Source organism: Manis pentadactyla, chromosome 9, assembly GCF_030020395.1.
Source record: "Manis pentadactyla isolate mManPen7 chromosome 9, mManPen7.hap1, whole genome shotgun sequence".
Taxonomy (NCBI): Eukaryota; Metazoa; Chordata; class Mammalia; order Pholidota; family Manidae; genus Manis; species Manis pentadactyla.
Window position 1 is genome coordinate 71,539,509 of NC_080027.1, and position 18,618 is coordinate 71,558,126.

At 34.7% G+C, this 18,618-nt stretch overlaps 1 protein-coding gene across 1 annotated transcript in view; it reads right to left on the reverse strand.

Annotated features, from left to right (window-relative positions):
• DCDC1 (doublecortin domain containing 1) overlaps positions 1–18,618 on the reverse strand; it is a 427,548-nt gene that overhangs the window by 151,670 nt on the left and 257,260 nt on the right. Inside the window, exons 19-20 of the mRNA XM_036891914.2 lie at positions 16,779–16,913; positions 16,229–16,386 (exon numbers count right to left, since the gene is read on the reverse strand). Coding sequence (XP_036747809.2) covers positions 16,229–16,386; positions 16,779–16,913 — 293 coding nt within the window. The remainder of the gene's footprint in view (positions 1–16,228; positions 16,387–16,778; positions 16,914–18,618) is intronic.

The following is an 18,618-nucleotide window of genomic DNA, read 5'->3' on the forward strand; positions in this document are numbered from 1 at the left end:
TTTTCAGATGCGCTCTTGTGCTCTTTCAGTATGCCTCCATTTTTTTATTTAAAGCAATTCCTTACTTTCTGGCACTAGTCAACTCTATTTTAAGTAATCATTTTGAAGTTGCTTTACTCTACAGAAACTGAGTATTTCATCTGACAAACTACATATTCCTTTGAGACTGATCTTGTATCTCTTCACACCTAGCAGAAAAGCTGGCAAGTGACAGGCAGTTGTTAAATGTGCTTCAACTGTATGCTTGTTTATTCCCCTTACTTATTCTAAACTTGAGAAAAGTAAAAACTATTCATTCTATTCTGTGCATGTCCTTAAACATATGTTCAGTATTAAATCACTGGCCTCTTTTTTCACTTCTTACAGAATAATCCTAGTTTCTCTGACCCCTGCTTAGAGAGATTATCATCAATATTTTTCACTATCATCCTTAAAAATCATCACCAAACCTGATCTACCTGTGTTTCAGTAACAGATAGTATAAAAAGCAAATTACAGGAATATTTTCACCACCTGTACCCTGACTTAAACCATTCAAAACTCTAAACACAAACACATGCTTTAAAAATTCATATGGTAATAATGCAAAATGGCATACTGGTCTGAGGCATTGTAAGCACTTAACAAATCTTAATATTGTTTTAGACAGACAGAGGAAACAAGTCAGGAACTCAGATGAGTAGCTTTTGAAAATCAAGTAAGGTCCTTATAGAACAACAAAAAATATGGGAAATTTTAAGAAATGACACAATATTCACAAAGACAATGGGTATTATGCCATACATTATTTATAGATACTATTTATTCTTTTAAAAGAAATAACCAGGTTATTAGTATTAATAATAAGCACTAAAACCAGTGCCTGGCTCATGGTAGTTGTTTTATAATTATTTGTTAAATTAATAAGATTTAGTTCCATGATTCCTGGGGAAAAGAACTAACTAATGTATTCCTTTGTGTTTGCTGAGGTGGTAAAAAAGAATACAATCAGTTGAGGTTTGAATAGGGCTACAATCATTAAAATCAAACCACAAAGCACTGAGATCAACAACAAACTAATAAAGAAAAAATGTTAACATTATCAGACATCAAATAAAGAGAGGTCAAGCCATAGCAATAATGAATTTCAGAAATATATTGAAACTAATATTGGCTACTTGAAGTTGGGGATATGGTAATGCAAAAAAAAACTGGTCAACACTGAATCTGATGAAAAAAACATAAAGGAAGTAAAAATAGATACAGCAAGAGCCTTGTGTAAGCGTACAAGTCCAGGGAGAAATCCCAGGCCAAATACCTCTAAAAACCGAAAGCAGTCAAAGGGAGAAATAAAGTTTAAAACCCGTTTATTGCTCAAGAACTGCAGTCCCAGGATGTCTTTCTCCTCTGTTATGGAAGAAGCCAACCAGCAAGCAAGCCAGCACCCCTGTCTTAACCTCTCAGGTTCAGACACGCCCTTGGTTGCCAAGGTAATTACCCACCGATACTGAGACGAACTTCTCTCCCTGAGGATATGCAAATGCACTAAAGCCAGGCCAGATATTCTGGAAATTTTACAATTTTACCCACAGGCCACCCCTTCAGAAATCTCGCCTTACAATCTACTCGTTCCCCTTCTAAATCTGAAAGAGAATCAGATGTGAGCATAATATCATCAGTGCAGTGATTCAGGAAACTAAGGCTGAAATCACAGCTCTGGCAATAACTGGTTGGCCCTAGAACATCAGGTAAATTCTCTGGGCCCCATTTTACTCATAAGAAAAAAAATGATATAAATAATAGTTACTTCAAATAATTTTTATGAGATTAAATAAAAGAACATATGACATGTGCCTAGTGTTAGGAAAGAGTATAAAACCTAAATGTGATTTATTCCCACTAGGATGTTTAAACATTTTTAACAGTAAGGTATTAACAAAGGGCCACGTGGTGGAAGCTGCTCAGGCTCAGAGTGGGGGTGTGGGTGGGGGAATTGATAAGGGCCTGGTGATACCTGTTTGAGTTTTTTAAACCTACCAATAAGATTAAGAAAAATGTAAAGGAAAGATATAACGGGCTTAGGCGACGTCCGGGGAAGAATGTGAACCCTGTAGTACTCAGGCAATGAGGAACCAGGGGAGGGACTTGCGCACTATGAGATAAATTTTTGGTGCCAAACTCCCCAGGTGTGCCTGCTCACCAGACACCCGATCTTGCAAGACCATCATTAAAGCCTTGCTCCGCTGTTCTCTTTGTCTCCATGTACATATATTGAATTTGGACCAGTGAGTGTGTTTCTCACAATAGTACTGAACTAGCATGCAGAAGGAACTCATAACTTTGCTGAATTTATATATGCTACTAATTTCAAACATGATTTTAAAAACAAGAAAAAGGCTACATATTTTCTGCTGAAACATAAAAAAGAAGTTTGTACCAATAAATTGCTATTATTTGTGAAACCACCAATAATTAAGGGTTTAGCCTTTTAAGGTCTAGAGCTGAGAGGTCTGGGTGTTAAAATTCAAGGTAATCTCATAGCTGACCTTCTCAGTTAGGTATACTTGAGGAGAAAAAAAGAAAAGAACATAGAAAAAATGAGAAAGCATCTGAAACCCTGTTTTATCCTAGGGTCAGACACTATACCAGGAAAGAGCTGAGAACTAGAGAAGTTAGGTCAATGTTAGGCTGGAGGAAGGAAAAACAAGGACATGCAAACAAAACAGAGAGATGCCATAGGGGGAGAACAGACCAGACCCCAAGGTCCATGCCTTATATGGAAAGGGGACAGCTCTTCCTGAATTCCATCCTGATGTGCCAACTAAGACCCGGATGTCAGCCTCCTCCCTCTTGGAAGGAAAAAAAGTTTCTAGTTGTCTATTATGTCACCTTTAGCCAATCATACCCCTCCACGCCCCCTAGGATAGCTTGCCCACTCCTCCCCTTCCTAATCCCTTACAAGCCCCCACCTCCCTGACTGGGTGTGACTTCCCTGGCCTGTAATACCCAGACTGCAGAACAACACCTGGGAGTTCCACTCAAATAAACTACCTGGCCCTTTGTTGCTTTTCTTTGCCTGCTTATTTCGGCTAAAATTTATCTTACAGTCAATAGAATCAAGAAACTGCAAGTCTTTGGGGGTTAATGTGGTTAAAACACCAAGGCATTGTTTGCATTCATGGGAATAGAAGAAAAGATTTCAATTATGCTTTGCCCAAAGTATTTATAGGACGTTAAATATCCTAAATGAAATGATGCATTCTGATGCATTTCATAGATGCCAATGAGCATAGCTAATGTGCAAGCATTTCGTTTAGAAATACAAATAAGGACTAAAAAATAATGAAGTCTTCTCATTTAGAGGCATTATGTAGCAGTATTACATTTAAAGTACTTAGGTAGATTTATGCTTATATTGTTAATTTTAATCAGTTCATTCAACAATATTTCTTGAGTTTGTTATGTCAGTACACAGCAATGTTTCAGGCACTGAGTGCACAGGGTAAAAGAGATGGGACAGTCCCTCTCCTCATGCAGTTTATATTTTCAAGGGAGACAATATGATGTAACAAATGAATAAGCAAGATGATTTTAGACAGTGCCATGTGCTATGACATAAATAAAACAAAGTGATAGGGTGTGACTGGCGACTACTTGAAGGAATTCTTACACCAAGCATGTACTATGTCCCAAACACTGTTTCTCAGGGCTTATTCATTTGTATATGAGGGCCTGTACCATATAACTGTACCTATATTATTCCACATCCTTTACAAACATTATCTCTCAATCCTCATCAATCCTATAAAGTTGGTGTTATCATTATTTCTAATTTGCAGATGAAAAAAAATGAAAGCAGATCGGTTAAATAACTAGATCAAGGTCACACAGCTTGTAAGAATTTGGACCTGGGAATTTGACTTTCAAGTCTGTGATATTAACTACTTTATTATGTTGCAGCTTGATTTCAAGTATTATCTCATTTAATACTCAAAGCCATCATTTGAGGAATGATACATTAATTTGTAAAACTGGCAACTAATACACAGAAGAGAAAATGGGGCTTTGCTAAGGGTAAAGTTTTTGCACAGGTAGTCTGCCTCCCGTCTCTTCTAGACCGCTTTCTCTTATTGCCTCTAAATGACTTCTAAGAGGAATTATCATGGTATAAAAACTAAAAGAAGTAAAAACACTAACAGAAACAAGATTAATTTTGTGTTTATATGTTCAAACAAAAAGGTGGACTAAAGAATTATGCCTCATTTCTAAATTTTGTTACATCTACTCTGTTAAATTTGTTATTTTAAATAAAGCCCACAAATACAACTTACATTCTAATAAAATTGAATTATTAAGCCTTAGTAACTACATTTTCATTTTCCTGTCACTACACATTCATCATGTTTTCCACCAACAATCAAGTTCTCCAGCAATGTAAGATAAAATGAAGACAATAATATTAAGAATGGAGAGAATGTTAAGAATGGAGAACAAGGTAGTATTAGAATGAGACATAAAACTGGGATTCTTGATGAACTACCTGGGTGACCTCGGACAAGTTATTTAATTTCTTTGCGTCTCAACTTATTCATCTGCAATTTAAAGGCAGGACTATTTTAACAGGCCTCAAACATGTTTATGTAATGGAACACAGATAATTTTTTTATGCTTTTTAAGAGAACATAGTAAAATATTAATATATACATAATTTGTAATAACCAAACATATAACTGTGCTAAATCAGAGACTACCTTACCATCTTATACTAGGTCCTTGAACCAACAAGTGCTAGCAAGTGCCAAAATTATTAAAAAATTAAAAAATTGTGGGAAAAAAAGGAAAGTCTACATGGCTTCTTCTGTAAATTAGACCAAGCCTTGCACGTCTGCACTTACAGCAGCACAGGAACACTGAGGTTCCCCAGAGCATGGTTTGAATACCACTAAAATAGCTACCTAAGTTTCCTTTCAGCCCAGTACTGTTGCTTCATTCTAGTGAGCAAGTGTGTTAAAATATTTGCATTATAACCCATAGGTATCAACCATATGTATAAAAATATATTTTGAATTGTAGAGACATTGCTGTGGACATTGCTGCCTGTGCAGCCCAGCATCCTTCACCACTCTCTGCAACCCACCCCTGCTCTCCTTCTGGGAACCAGCTCTCCTTCAGTCTCTGGGAGAAATGGTTCTGGTGAAGCTGACTCCACCCACAATGTCAGCGTTGGAGCACCTGACCTGGGTCTAAGTCAATCAGTACAGCACAATGATCCATTCTGGCTGGGACCTGACAGTACAGAGGCTTTGTTTATAATTGGAAAAACTTCATCTGGTTCTTATGGGAGGTTCAGGGGCCCTGAAACCTGAGATCATTTAAGGGCAGAAGCTGCTGACACCATGTTCCTTTCTCATGATTCTGAAGGTAGAAATGAGAAAAATGGCATCTAACTATCAGTTGAGTACCTAAGCCAATATTTTCCCTGGGATTTTTACAGATTGTTTGCTTAAATCAGTTTGCAGTGCGAATTTTTTCACCTGCAACTGAGAGATCAAATGATATAGACAGGCATTAGCTACATTGTTGAGTTCTCAAACTCTTGATGGCTCATAAAATGGGAAGCCCCATTACAGTCATTGTCTTTGCATCACATGCAAATTTTGCATCTTTTCCTCCCCTCTGTCAAAACCTAAGCCCCACTCTAAGCATCGTATGTGACACTTAATTATTGTGGTTGTTTAGTCTAAACAGTTAGGTTGTAATATTTCTTTCAACACTCTTTAAATGCTATGTTGTTTTTCCTTTTCTGTGCTAGTGTTGACCATGACAGGAATTCTACAGGTAGAAGATTTTACCTAAATGAAGAAATTACCTAAAGTAGTCCTTTACCTGGAAGCAACAGTGGAGTAGGCAGAATTCTAAAACTGGCCCCAGATGTCCTGCCTTAATCCCCGGAACATGTGAATATGAGTTATCACTCCCATAAATATGTTATATAAAACAGCATACCTTCATGCAGGGAGATTAGTTGGGTGAGCATAATCTACTCTCAAGAGCCCCTTTAAAAGTAGAGTTTTCTTCAGCTAGTAGCGTAAGTGTGGGTAAAATTGAAACATTTCCAGAATATCTCGCCTGTCTTTAGTATATCTGCATATCAATAGGCGTTCAGAGGTGGAAAGAAGCATGGCTTTAGTGCATTTGCATCTTTCCTCAGGGGTGGAGAAGTTAATCTCCATATCAATGGGTGATTACCTGGGCAACAGAGGGCTTATCTGTACCTGAGAGGTGAGGGGGAGGGCCGGTGTTGTGGCTGCTTGAGCAGAAGAGAGAGTTGGGCCAGACTGCAGTTTGTGAGCAATAAACGGGTTTTAAACTTTATTTCTCCCTTACTGATTTTGCCTTTTAGGGGTATTTTGCCCCGGGATTTCCTTTCCCCAGACTTACAATAAGGAAAGGTCAGATTCAAAGCACACGGAGGATTTGATACACCACTGCTAGCTTTGAAGATGGAAGGAGTTCTGTGCTAAGGAACGTAGGCACTCTCTACGAGCTGGGAAGGGCCCCTGAATGACAGCCAGCAAGGAAAGGGGACTCAGTCTTGCAACCACAAAGAATTGAATTTGACCAACAATGTGGTGTAGTCTGGAAGTAGATTCTTCCCCAGTGCCTTCAGACAAGAGTCCAGCCTAGCCAACACTTTAATTTTGGCCTTCCAAAGCTTAAGCAGAGAATTTAGCAAGCCCACTTGGACTTATGACCTGGAGAACTGTGACATAATAAATGGATGATGTTTTAAGGTGCTGAGTTTGTGGTATTTTGTTACACAGCAAAAGATAACCATTATAGGCATTTATTACTACAGCAGTATGTAATGCTGATATCTGAGGGCAATAATAACCAAAATACTTGGACTTTTCATGATGTAGTGAGGGAAATGTTAGGTATACTTTTGTAACAGCATAATGAAATATGGCTTCTCAGTAAATTATAATAGGTATTTTGCAATTCTTATTAGTATAATATGAGACTTTATGTTACATATTAATATGTTCATATATACCTATTTGTGGGCTCATAAATATACTTACATGTATGTGTGCATAGACTTCCATATAGAAAAGGAGCCCTCCAATCTTACCAATACACACATACTTATATATATATATATATATATTTCCTATATGTAAAACAGGTAAAAGAATCCCAGTTTTGGGAATTTAGTTTTCACTCTTCCTACTCAGAGTTTTTGTCTGACCTACTTCTTATGAATGATATAAGGTAAAGTCCTTCCCCTCTCCCACAACTTCAGTGAACTTGACACTATTTTATTACTCTTATGGGGAAATGGATTTCCAATGTAAGTCTCTAAATAACTTAGCCCAAAATTCTCTATTAGAAATATATTAAATATGTCCATCTGCTGTAGAACGAAGAACTCATTTTGCAGCTACTTTGTAGCTTACTTTATATTTATTATGAGAAGGTACAAATTCAGGCACCTGCTTTGATCAGCTAAATTATAAACTTTATATACAAACCAAAAAATAAAAACAGTACGCCAAAAAACCTCATAATCAATACAATTTCCACAATCTTAGTCAGATTTTCACTAGTAACTTGGCAAGGAAATGCTTTATGATACTATGAACTCATGAAAACAGGGCTATTTGCATGTTTTTATATTCTTAGTGTCCAAAAAAGTTCCAGGCTGAAAACTACACTTAAAATATGTTCATAGATTGAATGGATACATTCTGGATAAGAATTATAGATGTTGTTGAAGTACAATTTATAAACCTGAAATATTGGAAATAACCTAATTTTTCAATAATAGAGGAATGATTAAGTAAACTGTGGTAATATTATTAGTCATAAAAATCAAATGGAAAATTTATACCTGAAAAATACCATAACAGATAAGGAATGAGATAGTATTAAATACTCAATAAATCCAAAAGAAGTAAAAAAGGGGAGAGAAAGAGAAAACACAGAACACGGAATAGATGGAATTCAGAGAAATCAAGTAGCAACATGTTAGATTTAAACCCCCAGATATCAATAATTATATATAAATTGACTAAATACTTCAGATAGAAGACATTGATTGTCACACTGCATTAAAAAAAATACATTTTCACACAAAACACTCCTCCAATATAAAGATAAAGGATGAAAATTAGAAGGTCCAAAAATATATTATACAAACACTAACCAAAAACCTGAGGTCTGTTATTAATATGCGACAAAATTAAGTAAAAAAAAACAAGTATTACTAGAGATAAAGAGGAACATTTCTCAATAGCTTAAGGTTTAATTCACCAGCAAGATATAACAATTTAAAAATTATATGGACCTAATAAATAGCCTCAAATTATAGAAAAAAAAAATTCATGAAATTAATAAAAGGAGTAATAGACAAATCCACAGTTACAGTGGAAAATTCTAACCATATTTCTCAGTAAATGACTAAATAAGAAGACAAAATATTAGTAAGTGTACACAAGATTTGAAAACACATTTCTCAAACTTAATCTAATTTACATATGTAGAGCTCTGTATCCCCAGACTGCAGAATACATACTCTTTTCAAGTACACATTGATCATTATTAAAATTGTCTAGATATTGGGTAGGTCATATGGCAAATCTCAACAAATGTGTGAAAGCTGAATCACACCAGAAATATTCTTCAACCATAGCGAAATTAATCTAGAAGTCAATAACACATGTACAAACCAGAAACGCTTAATATATTTGGAATTAAGACATACTTCTAAATAACCCATGGGTCAAAGATTGTAACAGAATGGAAATGATAATGAAAATGTGATATTAAAATCAGTGGATTGAAGCTAAAGCCATGCGTAGAGGTAAGTTTATATCCTTAGTGTATCTATCTTGCTTAAAATATAGAAAAAGCTCAAGAAATATTTCTCTATTAATAAAGGATGAAACAAACAAGAGATGTAGAAATCAGAAAACCACTGTAATAGGTTCAATTTCAGTTTGACACATGAGTAGGTCATAGGGTTACAGTTGTCCAGCAGAGAGTGAAGGTCTTGAAGTGTACAGATGAATGCTCAGACTAGTTCTCTCTCTATTTTATTATTCCCACTAATCATACTACTTCATTCATTCATTCATTCAACAACTTTGTATTGTGTCTACTATGTACCAGGTACGTTCTAGCCCCAGAGGTACAGATGGGAATAAAATAAGTTGCTGCTGATAAGGAGTTTATGTTCTAATTGGGCAACTAAGACAGAAAATAAATATGCATATGACAGGCAGTAATAAGAACCCTGAAGAAAAATAAAGCAGGGAAAGAGAGTAACAGGTTGGAGCATCCATGGCAGTCCAGGAGACTGCCAGGAAGCCAGGCTGGTGGAGCAGAGGAAGGGAAAGGAGACTGATATTCAAAGGGATATCATGGGCCTAGTAAAGTAGGACCATATAGCATAAGACTTTGGTTTCACTCTAAAGGAAATAAAAAGTCATTGGAGGCTTTGAGCTGAGGACTCCTGTATCTGACTTATGAATATGAAAGGATCATATTGGCCATTAAGTAGAGAATGGATTGCAGGGGAATAGGGACAGGAGATAGACAAGTTAGGAAGGTAACCTATAGATCACTTTGACTACCGGAACTCTGTTCTCATCCAATTCTTTACACTATAATCTAATAATACCTCCACCACCAGTCTCATCCTTATTTATCCACATTTCTTAAATCTAGAACTTCATTACCTACTACTTTCACTATTATTACACTAGATAGGTATTCAAGTTTGGGGGCTACAAGTTTGAAGAATGTAGGAGTAGCGTTTCCTATTCATGCCTTGAATAGCTTTATAAACATTGAATAAAACAGAAATACAAATACTACATTTTAAAAAATGGAAATTAACAGAATATTTGAAGGTTTGGGTACCTCATGGCAAGAAATGAGAACAAAAATTAATCATAAAATGCTTCCTTGATAGCCTCGGTAATTTCTGAATTAATGTACATTTATGGACATAAACTTAATCTTTTAGAATGCTTAATTTTGACTTTGTTTCAAAGAAGCAGGTGCAATTAGATTATTTGTTCACTTTATTTTAATTCACAAAGAATATATAGGAATTAATTTTAAAATATACCAAAATGCAACAGACAACAATGTTGGCCAATATCAGGATATTCAACTTTCAAATTAGAAAAAGGAATTAGAAACATACCTTTACACATCTGAAAGAGACAATAATTTCATGATCTTAAATATAACACCATACTCTTGTATATAGCATAAAAGAGCTAATGGCTGACACTTAACACTGAGCATTTCAATAGCTAGGAATAGTAATATAACCTAGCATGTATGAGATTTTTGTCCTAGAAAGTGTAATTGGATTTAGTGAGTATCAAAAGCAGTTATTATACTAACATTTGCCTTTATTGGTAAGAGTTCTGGAAATAAGAATTTGAGCATGGCAATCTAAACAGTCTGATTTCCTTAAAAAGACAGAGTCTGATCATTATCAAAACCTACCTGTGCATTCACTGTCTCTACAAAAATTGTGTTGATATTTGATGAGCAAAATGAGGAGAACGTTCTACAAGAAGATAGTTACAGATTGCCATCAACTATGTACAAAACTACATCATAAATTACTTCATAATTAATTGTATGCTACTGAATACACAAGAATATCAGAATATGACCTTCAATTTTTGATATGTGTTCTTTTATAAATTATATTATATAGACATGATTGTCTGCTTCAAGAATGTCTCATTACTATTACTTTATCTTTTTTTTGAAAATCAGGAGACTAGAAAGTTCCTTTACCTAGCGCATCTCAAACCTGTTACTCAGAGAGAAAAAGTCTTGAGTGCAGAAAAAAAAACACGTCACTTTTTTCAAACTTCATTTCTTCTATTCTATCAGGGGAAAGAAGGCCTTATAAAAATTGACCAAATATAGTTTGAATTTATATTCCCTTGAAAGGGAAATATAATAAAGTGAGAACCAAATGCTCAGTGTTTAATCCATGCCAGTTGCAGTAGCCAGACTTAATTATACTAGAAAGACTGATTTTATAGCAATTGTAAAAATGTAAATAAGACTTTAAAACTGATACCAGAATTATACTTTATAAATGAAGCTTTGATTTTAATAAACAATTCTCTTTGGGTATGATACACATTACTCAGAATGTTCTGCTTTTGTTATGATTGAAATAGAAATGATACTTCAGGAAACCAAGGGATAGAAAAAACTGTTTCTTATCAAATTACATCTCCTAATGATTATAATAATTTTAGCTTTAGATTAACTTTCAAATATATTGAAAATTTTAAAGTTTAAATTATTATATACAATAATTCAGTTAAAAAGTAGCAATGTAAAATGTGAACCAAAATACGCTTATCTATTTTAGTCCAAATAGTCCTACCAACAAAGCATGTGTCAAGTGTCTACATTAAAAATGCTTTTCATAACATATGTTGATTTTTGTCCTCTTGCAAATATAATATTCAATTATTAAAATTTGGAAAATAAACAATAAATAGAAATTTAAAACTCAGTTACAACTGTCAATATTTTGATGTATTTCCTTCAAGTCACCTGTCCATCTGGTTAGCCATCTATTTCTCTTTACCTTTATGTATATATGTAAAATTAGGATAACACAAAACATATTTTATAACTTATTTTTTAATTAATGTCAAAAATCATGAGACGTTAAAATCTATTTTAAATGAAAAATGTTAAAGGACTTTTAAATACATGTTGTCTCTTGAAAAAGTGAAGTATTTGTCAAGCTGAGTCATGAAGGGAAATGTCAGAGTGATCCATGGCAGCTGCTTGCCTCCCTGGGAAGGAAGGGGCCAGTTAGGAGTACAGTAGCTAGCAAATCCCCCAGCGCTCCACAATGTCACTACTGGGAAAAGAACAAAGGCCTTTCCAATGCAACTAACACAGATGTGCCCAAGGCAAACTGTCAGAAACAGTTAAGATGACAGCTACTCACAGTTCATTATTTCCTTCTCACAGGTCACTGGGTGACAAGCTGGGTCAGTGTGCTTTGTCAGCTGTCCCAGTCCTTCCCCACCCCCCATTCAATTTAAATAAGGGTAAAGGGCTGCATTGGATAAACTAATATAAACAAACCTTCCAGATGCTTAAAGTTGCTGGAATGAGGCATTATTTTATTTTGGATCAAATTTTGAATTAAATGTACACACAACTTCTTTAACCAAGCAAGAAGAGGACCACATTCCTATATCTCACTGATGGAGGAAACAAAAACATTTTAAGTGTGGCAAAAGCAAACAAAAATATATAATCAATGTGAACTAAGAACCTCACTTTAAAGACCTTACAGAACAAGAGATTTTCCTTTTCTTCAATGGGAAAAAGAATTTTTCCACATTACAAAAAAAACCCCCAAAAAACCCAAAGAGGATCAACAATCAGATTGCTTTCCATAAGTGTTTGAAATGTAAATTAAGTTAAATGATTCTATAGATGGAAGAGCCTGGTGTGTGGTGATGACATATTTTTTTAAGGCTATAATTCAAAACAATACATTAATCAAAATACAACAGTCTAATCAAATATTTTATGATATAATACACATTCAACTTCAGTAATGACTTAATCTGGCTAATCAATATGATGACATTCTTTTATGAAATCAATAGAATGAAAACTACTAGGAATGAGAAATAAAAAATTAAGAGCATGGTCTATAGATTCAAATGGATGTGGGTTTGAATCTCATCCCTCCCATTAACCAACTGTATGACTGGACACATTATAAAACCACTCTGAACTTCAGTTGCTGTATATTTATGGATTACAGCATAAGAGTACCTCTACCATCAAGTTAGTATGACAGTAAGTAGTCAACCTACCATGCTGTTACAAGAATAAGTAAGTACTTAAAACAGCAGCCATCATGGCATTCAACAAATAACAGCTATTAAGTTACCTGTCACCAAATTTAGAATATACAAAGCTGAACTGAACCACAATTCAAGGTGAGAAATACTTCAGTTATTTATGACACGTTATCATCTAATGTCTAATAATCATATTATTAGAAAGTGGTTTTTAAAAAATCCCTGATCCATTCAGGTGCAAATCTCTGTAAATTGGTAAATCTAAACTGCTGGACTACACAAGAAATTAGGGGTTCACATTTTCCCATGACATTTTGTACCTTATTTAGTCTTCAATGAAAGCTGCATATATTGGTATATCTTTTATTATTTCCTTTCTAAACTGTTCTACCTTATTTAAAGGTCTTTTCCCAAGATATCCAGTCAAAATAATAGGACCCATTTTGAAAGGCTGAAGATTTGTAATAATCGCTAAGATAAGAACATGAATGGTCAGGCAGAACAATATAGAAGCTAAGAATAAGACTTTGAGTTCAGATAGGTCTGCCTTAGATTACTTCCTGGAAGGCTGAGCCAAGTAACTTAATCTCTCTGTGCCTCAATTTTGTTATCAGTAAAACAGAGATTAATACTTCTGTTTCACACATTTTAGAGGCTATTGGGAAATAATGTATGTAAAGCACTTAAGCAAAGCCAGTATATGTTATTAATAATTGAATGTTATCTTTCATTTTCACATATTACCTGCCACTAACAACCAATCTATCTTTCCCCAAATTTGGCTGCTTTTCCTTCGGTTCTCTCCTTCCTTGGTTACTTCTAAGGAAGTATTTGTATTTACATCTCTGTGTCTTTTTATTCTTTTCAATTATATAGCCTTTCTTCAGATCAGTTGCTCATTAATGTATTCCCTGTTGTCCCCCAAATTCTATTTCCATAACTTAGATAATTTCACATGATTTATTTTTTAATTTTATTCTTTATTTTGTAAAATTATCACTGGTAAAAGCATGAACATTTAAAGCCCTTTCTTGAAGCTGCAATAATATAATGTGCTGATTCTCTTATATTTGGAAAGCATGTAAACCTAACCAGACACTTAAGGTTCAAAGCAATCAATATGCCAAATTCAGAACAATGTTCTGATTTTGCCCAACAATTCCTTCCAAAATGGGAGGAAAGTAATTGCTCTAAGTACTTACTCTACTCAAAATAACTTTGTTAAGGAACAGAAAGAGAGGCAAAGAAACTGAAATTACATCTATTGTTGTAAATTGTGGGGGTGGAGAGGAGAATGTAGATAAATCCCTGTGGCTTTAAGGAAAAAAAAGAAGGCTGGAAGATTTGTGGTAGCCTGTGACACAAACCCCGAGGAATGCTCACTAAGAAAAGCGTGCTGGGAAATTTCTTAGGAAATAAAACCCCCAATGTGTTTACCAGTCAATTCCTATTGATGAAAAAAAATCACAAACCTAAATACAGCTCCCATTAAAAGCCCTTTTCTACCTGTACTTGTTTTTAGATCATTTTCGTAACTATTGATTGAGTGATTACTACATTCCTGGAAATTTAAGGACATCTATACTTCTAACTCAAATGGGTATTTTGGTATGTTACCTGACATTAACTGCTTTGCTCTGTGTGTGTGTGTGTGTGTGTGTGTGTTTGCCTAATGTTTCCTAATTCTATATGCCTTTCTTTCAAATTTCCATCATCAGACTATACTCCTTGACACAGCAACAAAATACAGAAGACAAATCCCTTAACTATCCAAAGCCCCCAACCCTCAATATATTTCCAGGCTGGGGAAGGAGGGAAACATAGGGAAGTGAGTGAGTTACCCCTGGGGTCCCTGTGTGCTGCCCTATCAGGGCCAGGGCTAGCATGAGACAAACATGGAAGCCACATATAGATTTCAGGAATTTGAGAGCAGAAAGAACCTGTATTTCCTTGAAAAGGACCCAGCATCAAATGACAAGCTCCAGCATTCTCTTAGGAAGGACAGAGTGGAAATGTTTGCCAAGTGACTCTATAAAGATAAGCCAGCAATAGCCTCATAAAACAGTATTTGAGTTCCCCAGTGCTCCACTGTTCACTGAGTTTCTGTTTCATATGAAAACTTCAAAGACTGCTCCTATGGGATTTATATTCTAGTTACCTGGATGGACGTGGCCCTGTTAACCAGCTTTGCAGAGCATCAGACAATCAAGAACCTAATACATGATTGAGGATTGAAAAAAAAAAAGTCCTGGAACTTAAGTTTTCATACAGGTTAAGGACACCCCCATCTGAGAGTGAGGTACTAGATTTGTTGTCTGTCTATGCCCTATCCTACTCAAAGCAACAAAAACAAAGGATTAGAGGTTTAAATAACAAATTAAAGAGACAATAAATTGAAGGGTCACTTTTGTTATCAGGAAAAGAAAGGTCCCCCTCCTATAAAATCTGAAGCAGTGATACGTAATTTAAGAATATAAAATGGCTCTCCTGAAATGAAAAGTTGTTATGTTGCAGCACCTTAAGTTTCACTGTGGTGTGTGCTAACTATATTTCAACAAAGCAGAAATTTTAAAAAATATAAGTTAAACTTTTTTCATGCAAATTACATTTCAATCTATACTTACAATATTTAAACTTAGGAATTATCTTAAATTTTATTAAGTATGGTAAGAACTGTATTACTTCTTTAAGAGTATTTCAGTCAACAGCTAATTTCAAACAATTATATACTAAAATTGCAGTTTATAAAGTCATTTTGTGATTTATAACACCAAGCCCCATAACATGATAATAATAACAAAAATAACAAACATTAGTTTTCCAACTAAATAAAGAGAATCAGAGAAATAGTTTCCATTTTCCAACCAAAGATGATTTTCTATTGGTTAGCAAAACCATTGATGTTAATGTTATTCTGGTAATACAAATCATGTCAATTTGTTAAATTGTCACTACTTAAGATAATCTATTATGTACTTTTTCTCACATCTAAATATAATATTCTCCTCATGGAACATACAAAAGACTCTCTGTTAACATAGCCTTCTTAAAGACCTTTTGGTATTTTCACAATCGGATATATGCTTAGTACCTAATTATGTTATTTTAGAGTGTTTTAGTGAGGTTCTGGGACAGCAAACCTTCCTAAACATACTTACAAACAATACCATATATCAATCTTTAATGAAATACTCATAAGTGTCACCTCTCTTCATCAGATGTGACCTGAAAACTACTATGCAATGAAAGCCAAAGGGCTTTTGAGATACTTCAGTAATCTTCAAGAAATCAGTCTTACAAGAAACTGAAGGAAAATATCGAATGTCATTGCGCAATAAAGCTCCATTCTGCCAATGCCCTACCTCTGAGCAGAAGCCTTAGGATGTTTCTCTTCCAGTTTCCTCACCAGTGCCACTGTCAGCTGCCCTGTTTCCTCAAGAGAAACTTCTGGCATTAAATTGGTGTCTGAAGGCACTGTCAGTTGCTTCAGACCAGAGATGCTGGCACTTTTTTGCAGAACCTAACAAATGAAATATAGGAATAATGTAACTAATTTTCATTGAGTGGAAATACCTAAACTATATATGTCAAAAATTTAACATTACACTTTTCATGGTTCCTAGAGTCTTCTTTATCCAGCACATAAATCATTTGTATGTAGTCAGAACAAGAGATGGCAGTCCTAAGAAAAGCTAGTGGGTCACCATTTATTTAATAATGTTTATATAAATATACAGAGATGTTTAGGTAAATATGTATGTGCATATAGATGGATGTGTATGATTTTAAACAATCAGTAACATTAAGATGTGAATCTGAACCTGCCTCCTGAAAACAACATGAACATTTTTCTCTTTTCAAAATACATCTTAGAGATCTGTTTCTGTCTTGCCTCTGTCTCACTGCACTGACCTCTTCTGCTAAGCTGCTGCCATGCTCCTGAGGAGCAGAGGTCCAGGTGCCATGGTGAATGTGGTACTCTGTCTGTGTCACATCCATGTGAGCATTTAGCTCCTCTAGGTAAGTCAGAACGAACTGAGGATAAGCCTGTAGGAAAGGAAAAAAATTAAGTTGTACCCGACTTGTAACAACAACCGAAAATCCGCACAGCTAGAATGATGGGAGGATAAATTAGATTAATAGTTAAATGGTTTGGCTAACATACTTTGCACTTTATTATCTATTTCAGATCAAAATGAAGCCAAGGAACTGTAATATAAAGATTTCTAATTAGTTTATTTAAGCTGCTCAAGTTTAAGTGGATTGCTAATCTTCACCCTTACATAAAATTAAAATCATTAAAGCCATCTCTTCTATTAATACTAACAACTAAAATTTACTGAGTTATTTCTATATAAAACATTTTATCATAACCACATTACATGCACACAAATGTGCAGTTGGTATATTGTTTGGGAGTAGTCAATTCTGCCCTAGAAGACAAGAAAACAAATGGGATGGATGAAATTCATTAGCTGCATTAAGCATAGATATGAAGTTCATAACCTGAGAAATATCAGACAGAAAGTAAGTGGAGCATATATCTATGAACATAGAAAGAAGTAGAAGGAAAAAATAAACATTTAATAGTCACGATTTACTAAATAATAAACAAAACAACAGTAATGATACACTAAATATAAATGAAGCATTTGAGACACACAATAATCATGAGATCTTTAACTGGCCACCCATTGCTAACTCTCATTTTGCATCCTTTGCCAGTTAAAATCCACAGCTGCCCTTCAGGCCTAGCTGGGGAGCACAGATGTTGGCCAAGTGCACTTGCTTACTATCTCTCTCACGGAGCAAGTGTGTGCCATTGTCTCAGATACCTTTAATATGTTATGCCTGTAAACTTCTGTCTTAAAATGTAGAATGAAGTTGTAACAAAAAATAAAAGGAGGTCTTCAGTGCATGAGGGGCACTTAGGTCCTAATATTGTTCTGATAAAAAGAAGATACTGCATAACTTTAAAGGTTGTTAAAAAAATGTATAACTAAATACACATGTTAAAGATATAAGAGACTCCAGAACCTTAAATGATATTACTAAGTAAAAGAAAACAGCAGGAAAATGCAACCTATTGTAAACATATTATAGCTATATGACATTCTGGAAAAGGCAAAACACATTAAAAAAGATCAGTGGTTTCCAGTGGTTAGGAGGGGGAGAGGGATGAAAAGGCAGAGCACAGAGATTTTTAGGCAATGAAACTATTCTGTGTACTATAATGGTGGATGCATGTCACTTTACATTTGTCCAAACCATAAAATGTACAACATCAAGAGTGAACCTTATTGTAAACCATGGGCTTTGGGTGATTATGTGTCAATGTAGATTCATCAATTATAACAAATATACCACTCTAGTGCAGGATGTTGATAGTGAGGGAGGCTGTGCATGTATGGGGACATGGAGTATATGGGATCTCTCTGTACTTTCTGCTCAATTTTTCTGTGAACTTAAAACTGATCTAAAAAATAGAGTCTATTTTAAAAAATGTAAGAGACTTTACCAAAAGTACAAGTGACAAAAGGAAAAATAGATAAATAGTATTACATCAATATTTAAAACTCTTGTATTACAAACAATGTCAAGGGGAAAATGAAGAGACAACCTACAGAATGCGAGAAAATATTTGCAAATAATATGTTTGTATGCTGCATATACAAAGAACTCTTACAACTCAAAAATAAAGACAAATAACCCAATTTAAGAAATTAGCAAAGGATCTGAGAAGACATTTCTT